Below are 16,275 nucleotides of genomic sequence, written 5' to 3' on the forward strand. Positions count from 1 at the left end.
ACTGACTTTAAAAATGCAACTGACACCAAAAATTCTAATGTGAAATTTCTGTATTCACCAAAAAGACTCATCTTCTTATCACTGACTTTATAGTGAATAAATGTAATAAAATCTTGACCTTACACTAAAAAATGAATCTGTAAATTTATTTCATTAAAAAATTCCACTGCTAAAATAGTTGAAAAGAATGAGATTAAATTTCCTAAGATTCCTCTAATTCTAATATGTCCATGACTCCTAAATCATTAGCATTTATCAAAATCTTTTCATCCAGGTAAACATCAATATTGTGAAATATTAGCTTATAACATAGGATATAATATTTAACTTATTTTTTCATGTAACATGTGTCATTTTTCATAACGAATATTCTATTACCATCAAAACTTGAACACATGTACCACCTTGCAATAAACCAGACCAACTAAATTTTTCAGGCCATCTGCTGCACACTAAGTTTGACCAAAGAATCAATACGTAGTATAGGGAAAATCTTAAAAGAGAATAAATACAAAGAGAAAACAGAAATCAACCAGTAACAAATCATATGCATAAATATATGTGAAGTAATTAAATGCTGACTTAATTAGTATTACAAATAGTCTCCAAAACCCAGGTAACAACTACATAATTACAAATTAGCCTAAACAAGCAGAGTGATACGAATATATATACAAATATACTTGTGGTAATATTGTCCCATGACCTTCCAACCAGAATGTAAGCTCCTATAACACTGAGAGCAAGGATATTCTCCATTTGTTCACTGTAGTATTGTAGCAATGGCTGGCATATATTATGCATCCAAATACTGATGAAATGATTAAATGTCTTACATTTTCACTTTTTCTACAAAGTTAGGATTTATTGTTATTTAGTTTCAAATTACTAACATATTTGCTATTATATATAAATAAGTGTTTTTGCGACAGTCTGTATATAATACTCAACCTACCTTGCTTCAAGTAAAGCTGCCATATTCAGTCCAATAAACTGTAAACAAGAGAGTTTCAACTGTTCAGCATTATACATTGCTGCAAATTCCAGTAGCATAGCAGCATTCTTAAGGGTAACTACAAAGGAAGAAAAGATCTATAAAACAAGATGAAAGGCATTTTAACTATTGCAAATGAAATATATTTATTTATTAACTTGTCAGGTTTGAACATTTAGAAGAAGGAAAACTGAAAGTACTGTTCTGCTAAAAAAAAGTTATACTAGGGCAAATATAGAATTTATTTTCCAACCCGATATGCCAAAGTAATTTTAAATGATTCGTTATGAGGAAAAATAAATACACACAAAATTTTAAGCAAAAGAAAATAGAAAAGGTGCATTTCAGTGTCATCTAAAAGCAAACACATAAGAATCAACAATCTTCCACCTAAATATTTTGGAATATTTTTAACTTTCACTGATAAACAACATTCCTTTTCACTTACATATCACAGAATAGTTATTTCCTCTTCTATAAAACTAAAACAATATACTTATGATTAAGAGAAAGTAAAGGAATCATTCTATAAAATATTTTTATGTTAAATCAACTATCAGACTTTATGTGAGTATATTTACATATATAAACACATACTATATATTTAGAAAATAAGTACATTTAAATATTACTGTATTATCACTCATGCCAGTGCACAATCTGACATACTGCACAAAAGATGTTAGATTTTGTTATAATTCTTGTAACTGTATATATGAAGTATGTTTTACTGGAGACTGTCCAAGAATATTCTGCTTACCTAACATGTAACTTGGCTTCTGAAATCCCCTTTTCTTATTTACTCTGAGCCCCAGCCAACAGAAAAACACAACTATTTTCTACACCTGGCTTCCTCCATTTCCTTTCTCTTTCTCTCTTGTAACTCAGTCAAAAGTTATATGCAGACAATAATGATCTCTGCCTCACTCTGGACTGACCCAAAGTCTCAACTAATGATGAACCCAAAGTCTCCCACTTCACAGAAATAAAAATGAATCATATAAAAACTTTATAAAGAGTTGTTCAGCTGGTTTCAAGGACTGCCCAATAAACAGACACCAAAGTTCTGTTGAATCCTTCTCTTGCTAGATTCTAAGATGATCAAGAAATTCATTAACAGGGACAATTGTGCAGCAGGAGCCAAGAAAGAATATCCAAAGGATGCCAGGAAAGTCGACTGAACAACTGAAAATATCCTCAATTTGTATATTTTATACCTACTGCATGTTGTATCCTTTATTTAATACAGAGCTGGTCCTCCATACCAGCAAGTTCCACACACAGAGGACCAGCTGTATTCACTGTGTTAATACTATGCTATTTTATATAAGGGACCTGAGCATCCACAGATTTTGGTATCTGCAGAGACTCCTAGAGTCAATCCCCTGTGACACTTAGGGACAACTGTATTTCCTTTTTCTGGTTTTTAAGATCATAGCTGTTGCTCTCTTTTTGATAACCAAGAAGAAGATACTCCACAGAGCTTAAGTGAGTAAATAAGATACCTGAACTAAGATTAACTATTAGCAAGTACAAATCAGAAAAATCACACTTTCTTAAGAGGCAAAGAAGGAGAACAAGAATAAGATTAGAAAGCCAAGAAACTTTTGTATCAGGCTAAGGAAATTTAACCATTATCTTAGAGGAAGCAATTAAAAACATATGAATAGGAGAAGACACTAACCACTTCCTATAGGAAGATTAAAGAAAGAAAAGTCAGAAGAGAGAAAGAGGACTTAAAAGACTACTATGACACTACACAGAAGGGACGAGTAACAGTGATCTCAACTAGCACAGTGACAGTGGGAATAAAAAGGTAGGGGAAATGTGATTAACATAGTTAAGAGACTGATCAGTTTTGACAGCTGCAATTTGAATGTAAGGCACAAAATAATAAAAAAATAACTTTGGCTTTCAAAGTTTAGTGTTAGAATGACAGTCCTGCAAATAACTGAAATAAGCAGAGAGAGAATTAAGAGCTTCAGAAAAAGAGATACTTTTGATCAAATACATTGATGGGATGGTTACATAAAAATTCCAACAAATACAATTCTCTGGCAGTCCATGGGCTTGGACTCTGTACTTGCATAGCTAAGGACGCAAGTTCATCCCTGATGGGGAAATAAGATCCCGTAAGCTGCACAATGTGGCTCAAAAAAAAAAAAAATTGCAGCAAATAACAGGGTAGTTAAGTGTAGACTTACAGACCAGGGCAAGTGCAAAGAATTTCCACTTTCAAACTCCCATCCTTCAGATTGCAAAATAATTTCATGCCATCTTTATTATTCAAGTTTTATGATATTTCAAAAAATTAACATATTTCAATTATAAGATTTACATGTATTCACATATTAACATCTCTGATGTGCTTACAAATGATGACAAGAAATAATTTTAACTGTCTTGACATTTTTCATGATATAAAAACAGGCATTTTACTTAAATTGCATCATAAAGTCAATAAAATACCGTAAATCCTGAATTAACCTGAGAAAACACTATGATTCTAATTCAAAATTACTTACGTTTTTCAGTTAATGCTACTTCACAAATTTCTTTCAATCGAGATATGAGAAGCTGATCAGCCACCACAAGAACACTACAAACAAAATCCACGTTTTGAGATTCTAAAAAAAAATAAAAAAGTGTCACTCATACTATTCTGTAAACATTATACCTGGGAAAAAAGTCCAAGTAATTAAGATACTACAAAACACTTCAAAAGAGAGTTAAGATGATTAGTTTCTAAATGTTGAAATTGTAAATATGATAAACAGTAATAACATCAAAATATTTCTATCTCATAGGTAGAAAACTGTTTAAAAAAAAAAAAAAACACCACCAAAATGCCCTGGTTTACATTAAGACCATAAAATGGGCAACTTGAGTAGATCTCTTTTCGTCTTAAAGGGCTAGAATGCCTGCCTTATTTAAAATCTCTCATTATTGTTACACTAATAGGGGGGAAAGTCAATTCTCATCATCAAAGATAATATACAGGTATATGTTAAAACACACACACACACACACAGTGAGGGACGACGGAGGTGAATAAAGCTCCTAGGTTTATTTAAAATGGATCTGGTCATCTAAGAGTACTTGTAAACTATAGAGAAGTTCCTTAATTTAACATAACCTTGGTCCAGTGTACTATTAATGACCTTAAGCAATGCCCCCGAGTCACTGCCAGAATAGCAATATAAATAGGAAAAAAAAAAAAACACCACCATAGGAAGAGAAAAATGGTTAAAAAGAAAAAAAATTAAAGTAGAAAAAACATTAAATGAGAGGTGAAGTCACTGTAAATGGCAGACTAAGGACTACTTCAAAAATTCTTCTCTTCTACCAAAGCAATGAGAATTATTACAAAAAGATGATCAAAAATCAACTCTTTCAGAATTCTAGAAATTAGCCAAAGGCTCACAATAATCAGGGAGCACTGACTCCAAAAACTTGGCTGAATCTTGCTAACAACAGTGAGCTTTGGGACACCCTGGCTCCTCCTACATAGATCCTACTCTCCTCCATTCTCAACAGTAGTCCTGAAAGCCATCACTCCTGCAACCATGGGCTGAAATAAGCAGGTACAGACACTGGAGGTGACAGAACAGTTGTGGGGCAACATTATCAAATAACTGTTATTATTTAACCCATCTGGCAGTTTCCTGGAACCCCACTAGTAGGGGTTTATTTGACCTGACTCAAAGCTTACCCAGTGTGAACAGCCTCAGAAAAGGGTATTTATTAAAAACAAATAGCAATTGTTTAACACTGAAGCTGTCCAAGACAATGATAAGGGGCAGAGCAAACAAGAGGCAGGTCAAAACTTAAAAAGAATAGCTCAGGGAAAAGATGTTGTCAAGACTGAGTGTTTGTGTCCCCTGAAAATTCACATGGTGCAGTCGTAAGGGTAGGGCCCTGCTCTGACAAGATTAGTCTCTTTCTATGAGACAGAGATCTATCCATACTTCCCCAACAAGCTGTTCCACGTGTGTGTGCTCTCTCACTCTTTCTCCAAATACACTCACAAGCACTGAGGAAAAGCCAAGTAAGGACATAACAAGAGGCTTGTTACACAACACAAGTAAGGACATAATAGCAAGGTAATACACATAACCTGTGTATAAGACAGGAAGAGAATCCTGCCAGACCTTGGTCTGAGACTTCTAGCCTCCAGACCTATGAATAATAAATTTCAGTCTGTTATTTTGTTATAGCAGTCTAAGCTGACTAATACAAGTATCCATAAGGGGCTTTCAAAAGTTTTAACATATTCCTGTGAATCTAGAAGGCCATACAAACGTGGAGGACTGTGGACATGCCCAGAAAACACTTAGGAAGGCCCCAAACTCTTACCTCTGTCTGAACTTCAGATTCTGCAAAAGCAGGAAATAAAAGCTAAGGCAGAATTGTAGGCTGCCTGCCTAAGAGTTGAAGCCATGCCACAACACACACAAAGAACTCCAAGGCATAGGCTGGGAAATTTACTGGTTTAGACATTTCAGGAAAATTCTGTCTATTAGCTGAATAAGCAGAGACCTCCGTGGTCACATATGACAAAGAATATCCATCTGACAGAATTAGCTTCAAAAAGTCACTAAATAAACAGGAAAAAATAAATAAATAAAATAAATAACCCCTGAAGAAAGAGAATCTGATTTCAAGAGTTGCTACATTATGGGAATTCCCTGATGGCTCAGTGGTTAGTGCAATTGCACTGCCAAGCCCTGGTCAGGGAACTAAGATCCAGCAATTATGAAAGATGAAAAGAGAAACGTGAAGTGTGGCCTATAGGCAAAAAAACAAAAAAAGTCAAGAGAATGTCCCTAAGAATGCCAAGATCCTGAACTATTACAAAGAGTTTAAATCAATTATTTTAAATATGTCCAAAAACAAATTTAAAAAATCATGTCTAAAAATTTAAAAGAAAGTATGAGAATAACATCTCAAGAAATGAAGACTATCAATAAAGACAGAAACTATAGGTTAACAGAGATGATCCAATATGAAGAACAGGAAAAAAAAAAAAAAACTGAATAAAAATAAACAGCATACAGGATTTCTGGAATACTATAAAAAGATACATAGGGGACTCACAGAAGCAAATAAGAAAGGACAAAATATTTGAAGAAATAATGGAACTGGAAGATATGAATTGACATATATACACTACTATATATAAAATGGATAACTAATAAGGACCTCCTATTAATACAGGGAACTTTACTCAATACTCCGTAATGGCCTACATGGGAAAAGAATCTAAAAAAGGGTGGATACATGTATATGTATAACTGATTCAAACTAACACAACATTGTAAATCAAGTATATTCCAGTAATTCAACAAATAAATGCTTTAGTGGTATATAAAAAAAAAAATAAAATCAGTGGTAACCTGGAAAAAAAGAAATAATATCAGAGGGGGAGGAAACTAAGAGTGAAGAAAATCTGAATGCAAAATTAAGCAGTAAATGACAGCCAAGATAGGTGTAGTTCAGTCACTAAGTTGTGCCTAACTCTTTGCAATCCCAGGCACTGCAGCACACCAGGCTTTCCTGTACTTCACCATCTCCCAGAGTTTGATCAAGCTCACGTCCACTGAGTTGGTGATGCCATCCATCCATTTCACCTCTGTCGTCCCCTTCCAAGAAAGGGAACAACCCAAAAAACCATCAACCAATGAATGGATAAAGGAGATGTGGTGTTTATATGGTATGTATACATACATGTATCTGTGTGTGTGTGTGTGTGTGTGTGTGTGTGTGACATACAGTGTAATACTACTTGGCCATAAAAAAGAATGAAATTCTGTCATTTTCAATAATGAACCTAGAGGCTATTATGTTTAATGCTGCTGCTGCTGCTAAGTCACTTCAGTCGTGTCTGACTCTGTGCAACCCCATAGATGGCAGCCCACCAGGCTCCACCGTCCCTGGGATTCTCCAGGCAAGAACACTGAAGTGGGTTGCCATTTCCTTCTCCAAGGCATGAAAGTGAAAACTGAAAGTGAAGTTGCTCAGTCATGTCTGCCTCTTAGTGATCCCATGGACTGTAGCCTACCAGGCTCCTCCACCCATGGGATTTGTCAGGCAAGAGTACTGGAGTGGGTTGCCATTGCCTTCTCTGATGCTTAACGAAATAAGTCAGAGAGACAAATACTTCATGTTATCACTTCTATGTGGAATCATGGAATTTAAAGAACACAAATGTAAATAAAAAAGACAAAAACAGATAATGAGAACAAAGCAGTAGTTACCATTGGGGAGAGGGAAAGGGGAGAGGCAAGATAACGTTATGGGATTAAGAGTTAAAAACTACTATGTATAAAATGAGAAGGCAACAGGATATATTGTATAGTACAGAAAAATAAAGACATTGTTTTTTTAACAACTTTACATGAAGCATAATCAATAAAAATATTGAGCCACAATGCTGTACACCTGAAACTAATATTGTAAATCAACCATACATCAATTAAAAGAAATAAAGAAAAAAGTTGTGATTGTTATAATTACATTAGGGCTTCCCTGGTGACTCATATGATAAAGAATCTGCCTGCAATGCAGAAGACCTGGGTTTGATCCCTGGGTTGGGAAGATCCCCCTGGAGAAGGGAATACGGCAACCCACTCCAGTATTCTTGCCTGGAGAATCCCACGGACAGAGGAGCCTGGTGGGCTACAGTCCATGGAATCAGAAAGTCAGACATGACTGAGCCACTAACACTTCCAGTTCCATGATTGCATTACATGTAAGCCTCATTGTAACAACAAAGAAAAAACTATATTAGATACATTGGAGCACTTATATAAAGGAAATATTAAAAGCTGAAGGCAGAAATGGACATGAATACAATAACAGAAAGGACTTTGGGCATCCCTGGTAGTCCAGTGGTTAAGAATATGCCTCCCAATGCACGGAACACAGGTTTGATCCTTGGTCTGGTAAGGTCCCACATGCTGCAGGGCAGCTAAGCCCATGTACCAGAACTACTGAGCCTGCACTCAAGAGCCCACAAGCCACAACTGCTGAGCCCATGCTCCGAGAGCCTGTGCTCTGCAACAAGAGGAGCCACTGTAATGAGAAGCCCACGCCCTGCAACTAGAGTAATCCCCACTCACAACTACAGAAAGCCCATGTGCAGCAACAAAGACCCAGCATAGCCAAAAATAAATAAGTAAATAAATATTTTTTAAAATAATAGAGGACTTCAATACTCTACATTCAATATGAATAAATAACCCAGACAAAATTAATAAAGAAACAGCAGATATGACCAACACTATAGACCAAATCACCCTAACAGACATATATATAACACTCCATCCAACAGCAGCAAAACAGACATTCTTCTCAAGTGTGCACAGAACACCCTGCAGGAGAGACCATGTGCAGACCCACAAAACAACAATTTAAGACTGTAATCATATTAAGTATCATCTCCAACTACAAGGGCATAAAATTAGAAAAATAGGAAAGAAACTGGAAAATTCACAAATGGTCTTGAATAATCAGGAAGTCAAAGATGAAAGAGAAAGCAAAGAAAATACCTTGAGTCAAAGGAAAATGGGAAACACAACATATCAAAATTTAAAGGACAAAAGAATTTCTAAGAAAGACGGTTATACTGATAAATGCCCTAAAAAAAAGATCTCAAAAGAACAACCTTTGAAGGTTTTTACACAACAAAGAACTATAAAAAGAATAAAAAAGCCCAAACTTGGCAGAAGGAAGGAAATACTAAAGATAGAGCAGAAACCAATGATTCAGACACTAGAAAAACAAGAGAAAAGACCAACAAAGAGTTGTTTATTTGAAAAGAGAAAATTAACACACCTTTAAGTAGACTAAAAAAAAAAAACCTCAAAATTGCAAATGAAAGAGGAAACATTACCAATGATATCACAGAAATATAAAGGCTCATAAGAGACTATAATGGATAACTATATGCTAATGAACTGGACAACCTAGAAGAAATGGATCAGTTCCTAGAAACATGAAACACAGCAAAACTGAATAATAAAATAGAAAATCTGAACAGACTAATAACAGAATAAGGAGAATGAATCAGCAATCAGAAAGTTCAAAAACAGAATGCGTCATCAGTGAATTCTACCAAATATTTAAAGAAAAATTAACACACAAATCCTTCTTAAACTAATCCCAAAAACCAAAGGGGGGGAACACTTGCAAACTCACTTTATGAGGCCAACCTTATCCTGCTACCAAAGACAGACAAGTTCACTACAAGAAAATTACAGAACAATACCCCTGATGAGTGTATATATAAAAACCCTCAATAAAGTACCAATAAACATAATTAAACAGCATATTAAAAGGACCATACACCATGATCAAGTGGGATTTATACCTGTGATGCACGGATAGTTCAAAATGTGCAAATCAATAAAGATGATACACAACATTAACAGAACAGAGGTTAAAAATCATATGATCATCTCAATAGTTGCAGAAAATGCACATGACAAAATTCAACATCAGTTCAGTTGCTCAATCGTGTCCGACTCTTTGCAAGTCAGTATACATTCATAATAAAACTGACAACAAATTAGAAATGCAACAGGCTTTTGTATATTTGTTTTTAACCCTGTAAATTTGTTCATTTATTATTTCTAATAGTATTTTGGTGGCATTTTTTACTACTAGAAATAATAAATGAATAAAGTTGCAGGGTAAAAAAATCAATATACAAAAACCTGTTGCATTTCTATACACTAACATTGAGATAAGAGAAAGAGAAATTACAGAATCAATCCACTTTACAATCACATCAAAAAAGAATAAAAGACTTAGGAATAAATTTAACCAAGGAAATGAAAGATCTGCATACTGAAAACTACAAAACATTGAAAAAACAAATTGAAGAAGATACAAATAAATGGAAAGATATTTCATGTTCATGGGCTAGAAGAACTGATATTGTTAAAATGCCCATTCTACCCAAAGCAATCTACATATTCAATGAAATCCTATAAAAGTTCCAATGGTACCTTTCATAGAAACAGAAAAAGTAATCCTAAAATTTACATGGAACCACAGAAGACCATAAATGGCCAAAGCAATATGAAAAAATTCAACAAAACTGGAGTTGTCATATTTTATGATTTCTATTACAGAAATTCTGAGTCCTATTACGAAGCTAGAGTAATCAATACAGGAACACCCTGGCATAAAAAGAGACACGTAGACCAATGAGACAAAATAGGCCAGAAATAAACCTTCATGTATACAGCCAATTAACCTCTGACAAGAACGTCAAGAATACAAAACAGGGAAAGACAGTCTCTTCAGTTAAGGATATGAGAAAAACTAATATCCACATGCAAAATAATGAAACTGGACAAAAATCAACTCAAAATGGATTAAAGATTTAAATCTAAGACCTGAAACCAAAAAAATCCTAGAAGAAGAAACAGGAAAAGCTCCTAGACACTGGCCTTGGCAATGATTTTTTAGATGTAACACCAAAACCACATGTAACAAAAGCAAAAATAAACAAGTGGTGTTCCATGAAACCAAAAATCACACCAAAGAGTCAACAGAAAAGGCAACCTTGGAATGGGAGAAAACAACTGCAAAGCATGAGAGATTAATGTCCAAAATATATAAGGAACTCATATAAATTCAATAGCAAAAACAAAACAAAACAAAACTACAGACCTAGAAGACAAACTTCTGGTTACCAAAGGGGAAAAACTGGGGTGAAGGATAAATTGGGAGTTTGGGATTGACATATACATACTACCATATTCAAAATAGATAACCAACAAGAACCTACTGTATAGCACAGGGAATCTTGCTCAATATTCTGTAATAACCTAAATGGGAAAAGAATTTGAAAAAGGATGCATATATATGCATAATTGATTCAGTTTGCTGTATACCTGACACTAATACAACATTATAAATCAACAGTAGTACAATATAAAATAAAAACTTTATTTTTAATGGGCAAAAGATCTTAGACATTTGTCCACGGAAGACATACAAATGGCCAAAAGGTAAATGAAAAGGTGCTCAATATCACTTTTTATCAGAGAAATGCAAATCAAAACCACAAGAAGATGTCACCTTATACCTGTTAGGAAGGCTATTATCAAAAACAAAACCAAGGTAACAAGTGAAGATATGGAGAAAAGGTTACTCTTGTGCTCTGTTGAGAGGAGTGTAAACTGGTAAAGCCACTATGTAAAGAGTATGGAAGTTTCTCAAAAAATTAAAACTAGAATTATCATATGATATAGTAATCCCAATCTTGAGTATTTAGCCAAAGGAACTGAAATCTGGATTTTGAAGATACACCTGCATTCCCATGTTCACTGCAAAATTATTCACAATAGTTAAAGTACAGAAATACCTAAATGTCCATCAACAAACTGATTAAGAAAACTTGGTATATACAAAATACAGAACACATAGTGTATCACTCCTATGACTAAAGACACCTGGTAAATAAAACACGGGTGTGTTCCTCACAAAGTATATAAATGCATCTCTTTATAAATTTCAGTTCAATTATTAGTCTATACTTCAGACACATTCACATGAGGGGAAAAACAGACAAGAACTTTTGTAGACTATCTATCAAGACTATATATACTCTCTGTTGTCAATTTTTCATCTCAATCATGTAAAAGTAGCTGGGTATGAAAATGTTAAATCTAATCTCAACCATTATTAACAGTTCTTATAGAGTTCATTTCCATGTAGGTAATGAAAATTTTCTATTCCATTCCTTCACTGTTAGTAATCATCTGTATAGCTTATTCTAAATTTAAGCCTTTGTTGATTAATTCAATTAAAGCAGAAAATAAGATTTGTGTAATTTTATCATTTTTAAACTGTATCTTAAATATCTAAAATGTCCTAACTTTTATTAATACCTTTTATCACAACAGCTTCATCAGTATAGAGGTAGTCCAAAATAACTTTCAGTATGTCAGAATGTATTGGCATTTCCAGAGCTGCACAACTGGAAGCCTAAATAAAAGTAAAACAATTAATTTTCAACTACAAAATAACACTACAATCTGATTGAGGTGACCACTATGAAAAACTTTCAACAGGAATCACATCAAATGCAAAAAAATATAATGTTAAAACACAAAGCTAAAATGAGATACATTTAATTTTAAAATGCCTTGTAAGATGAAAAAGAATCAAGAAAATCTGAGAAAAAAGAAACAAACTGGTATTGCAAATATAACTCCAAACAATAATGGAGAATTCATTTAAGTAATTATTTTGCAACAACTTTAATTTCAAAACACTGCTATTTTCCAGCCAGTTTAAGCATAAATAAAGTCAATACAAAAGAAAAACTGAGTTAAAAATATTTTAAAATTTCTTTAGTAAATAATTTCCCAAAAATATAAAGCATAATTAGCAGCCTATGTGGTTTCTACTTAAATCTTACCTCAATCCATGAGCTACTCAGCATACTATGAAAATATTCTGAAAGAAAAAAAAAATTCAATTAAGAATAGGCAACAATACCAAAACAAATAAATCTGCAACCAACAAAAAGTACACCTACCAAGTCTAGCACAAAGAACACATTTATGACAAGGAAATTCCTTTCCATCCACTGATTTCATGGTCACATCACATAAAAATGAACTGGAAAAAAAAAGTTTAATTGAAGCAAAAGCAATTTTAGGATTTGTCTTAACTTTTGATTTTCTCCTAATTAAAGGTGGCATATAACAAACAACTTGAGGGTATACATACAAATAAAATATTTTATCTCCTTCCACTTTAGGGAAAAAAATAAGGCCTTATAACGAAGATAGTATTTGTAAAAGGAACTGTGTACAGACAAATATTCAAAAAAGTCTTCCTTCTAATTTTCCTTTTTCAATACAGACCAGGTGCTGATTAATATGACACTAAGCGGCATGACAGTCAAAGGTCATCAATTCACTTATTTGTACAACCTATTTTGTGCTAAGCACAGTCTATATACAACCAGGTTTTTCTCTAAAATTTTCTACCTACAAGAGACAAACACCTAAAAATAAAAACTTTTAATAATAAACATATTTAGAATAATATACTTATTACGGAACAAAATTATACTAAAGGAAATAATCTTCATAATGATGAAGAGAAGAGGCATAATTATTTTGGTTTCTGGGTTAACATCATTACCTATTTATTAAAAAAATACAAAATTTAGGAAATTTTTTTTAAATTCTCTATTAGAGAGTAATCAGGAAAAAAAAAATTAACTCTGTGTCTTACTGAGCAGTTAACATTTTATCCATTTGCCTCAACAATTCTCCAGCATTTCCAGACATGAAAAAGATTAATAAAGGTAACAGGGTATCCACATACACATTTTGCTGCATACATGTGTAAATAAAGAGAGCTCTATTTCCAGTTAGGGCCCCAAAATCTAGAGATGAAAAGTTTATCTTCATTTCCTAACTTACCATTTTTTCTGATTTAGCTTTGGTTTACTACCAGTTTTCTTGGCAATGATACTAATTTCTTCATTTTCATATCTGACTCCATCTAACCTATCAAGGATAAAAAGTAACAATTGGTGACTATATTCCCCTACCAAAACAACAAAAATCCAACAAATGAGCCCACATCTAAACGTGATTATGTAATTTGTATCACCTAGAAGAGTATCTCAGCAAACCCCTACTCTGTGATAAAGAAGTCATACAGTGTCCTTCAATTTTACTTAGTATTTAAAATGTGTTAAACATCATTACTGACAAAAAAACAAGTGAAAGCTACAACACAAAACCCTTCATGGTTTCAATTAGAAAACATGATAAACTCTCCTCCCTTGGCTCCTGCCCCGCAACTAAGGTTATACTGCCACAGGCAACATAAATACCTTAAAAATAGAGAACTCCAAAAAATCTGGTTTGTTAATATGACAAATATTGTCAGGCATTGTACACACGCTTTATGACCAAACTACACCAATAACATAAGGTAAATATTATCCCTCTCATTTTATTTACTGAGAAACTGAGGTTCACGAAGTAAGAAATTTGCCCTAGGCTGGTTACAGTGGAGCTAAGAGGCACATATAGGTCTAACTCCAAAGACAGTACTCTTTCTAGAATACCACACTGCCTGCCACTCCAGATTCCTGTTACAGAGACACCATGAGAGTTCAAATCCATGAACAGCCTTTCTATCCTTTAATGTTTTAATCCAGGGAATCCTAGAGATAGCTTTAGTAGAAAACAGAGAAACAGGTCCCTGAAAAGAAAGAAACAGATCCAAACAGAAAGGGGAGGGGGAGAGAAAAGGAGAGAGAGAGGGAAAGTGAAGCAAAGAGAAAAGAAAAGGAAGATGAGGAGAGGATGGAGGAGGGGATGGAGATGGGTGGGGAGGGGAAGAGAAGGACCAAGATCAGCAGCAGGAGCAAAGCAAAGCTGAGCAGGGAAAAAAAAAAAAAAGAAGCAGAATTTCTAAAAGGAAGGCATAATGAGGTACATGAATAGATACTAAGGAGGAGTCATACCTACTACTTAAATTACTGAAACCAAATTTCTTTGCGACATTTTGCAACATTTTTACAGGATCATCTTCCCCAACACTTTTTACTTTTTTGGAAGATTTGGATTTACTCTTCTGCTTTTCACTAATTGTATGAGCTTGATTACTTTTGTAAGCTTCAAATGCTGACTTCTGATTATCTTCATGGGAATTCATTTTATTCGAATGACAGTTTGGAGTGCTTGGATATCCTTCTGGTTTTCTGTTTAAATTTAGTCTTGGTTTGAAGCCATGAGTTAAAAAGTCACAAGTATCTGTGTATATAAACTGCAAAAGGTATTCAAACAGGTCAGGATGAACCTTCTCTACCACAAAGAGATGGCAGCCTGTAGAATCTTCATCTTTCCGGTAAACATCTGTGAAGTCTAATGCGGTACCATCCGAAAGAAACAATTTCTGGAAAAAGTCAGAACGCACTGCCAAAATATATTTATGTGCAGGGAAGAGTCTACTGCCAACTTGAAATGTCACATCATGGATGTTGTCCATTTCATCCGTTTCCCTCAACAGCTTGCCAAACTCCTCAAAAAAGGATGAGGAGGACACAGTTGGAATTTCATAAAGGCTAGAAATGAAACAAAAATTATTTTTACCTTCAAAATAATGAAAAAAAAAAAGAAAACACAAAAAACCAAGAGCATCCCTAGGCAATTCTCCTTAAAGTATAATTTCATTTTTACTTATTAAACTTAGAAAATCTTTCATTTGACATTTCCAATAAGAATACTGCATCTTATTCCAATAAGAATAATTTTAGATACCCTTTAAATATTTTCTGTTCCTTTATGTATTTTATTTCCCCTCAACTAACATGATAAGAATTAAGTTTTCCTTTGAAAGGAGAGTTTTCTGTCTCTATAGGGAAATACTAGAACATAAATTGGAATGACTTTTGGAGAAATTTTTTAAATGTATTTTTAAAAGTATTACTAAAAACATTCAAAAAGAGTACAGTACAGTATTCAACCTTTTCCTGTTTTATATTCTTTCATGTCACAAGTGGAGAATATATACAGAACAGCAAATAAATACTTTAGGTCCCAGATCCCAGAATAAGTTAGCAACTCAAGGAAATAAAGATAAATATACACACATACATCAGTCCATACCCCTGGTTCTTTCAGAACTGTAAGCACGCAATCATACCTTCCCAATGTACGTTTCACTCTTCTCGGTAGGGTGACCAACTCCCCTGGTCTGCCTGGGACTGAGCAGTTTCCCAGGAGAGGAAACTTTCAGTGCTCAAGGTGGGACAGACCTGGGCAAACCAGGAGGAATCCTGTCTCTAGGACTTTTTACCCTCTTCAGTAAGATCCTTGATATTTATCTTAAACCTGTCATCTCTGTACTAATGTGACAGAAGATGTGCACTGAGATTCACAATGCCCTCCACATGACTCTACACTACTCGTCTATCATTTCCCACTGTACTCAATGGTCAGAAATTTTTGTAATCTATGTAACAAATATTTATATTTCTCAAAATCTGAGAACCTACAGGACATCATGAAGTACCAAAGACATGAATAAATTCTGTGTGCTATGTACATATTACCTTCAATATTTTCAATAAATATCCATTTACAAGCTAAAACAAACACTCATAACTTCCAATATAACAAATTCCACCTTTGAGTTAACCTAGTAATAGGATTATATGTCTGAAGTCTCTACAAGACTTGACAACAGCTATTCAATTAGATTTGTACCAGGAGCTAATGAAAACAAAAGAA

At 34.0% G+C, this 16,275-nt stretch overlaps 1 protein-coding gene across 3 annotated transcripts in view; it reads right to left on the bottom strand.

Annotated features, from left to right (window-relative positions):
* Positions 1 to 16,275, bottom strand: part of IBTK (inhibitor of Bruton tyrosine kinase) — a 94,917-nt gene that overhangs the window by 40,726 nt on the left and 37,916 nt on the right. For all 3 annotated transcript variants that reach the window (NM_001206040.3, XM_005210696.5, XM_005210695.5), the window contains 7 exons: positions 14,508 to 15,107; positions 13,450 to 13,536; positions 12,552 to 12,634; positions 12,432 to 12,469; positions 11,899 to 11,995; positions 3,520 to 3,621; positions 956 to 1,073 (listed from right to left, as the gene is read on the bottom strand). In NM_001206040.3, coding sequence (NP_001192969.2) covers positions 956 to 1,073; positions 3,520 to 3,621; positions 11,899 to 11,995; positions 12,432 to 12,469; positions 12,552 to 12,634; positions 13,450 to 13,536; positions 14,508 to 15,107 — 1,125 coding nt within the window. The remainder of the gene's footprint in view (positions 1 to 955; positions 1,074 to 3,519; positions 3,622 to 11,898; positions 11,996 to 12,431; positions 12,470 to 12,551; positions 12,635 to 13,449; positions 13,537 to 14,507; positions 15,108 to 16,275) is intronic.

This window comes from Bos taurus, chromosome 9 (genome assembly GCF_002263795.3).
Source record: "Bos taurus isolate L1 Dominette 01449 registration number 42190680 breed Hereford chromosome 9, ARS-UCD2.0, whole genome shotgun sequence".
Classification (NCBI taxonomy): Eukaryota; Metazoa; Chordata; class Mammalia; order Artiodactyla; family Bovidae; genus Bos; species Bos taurus.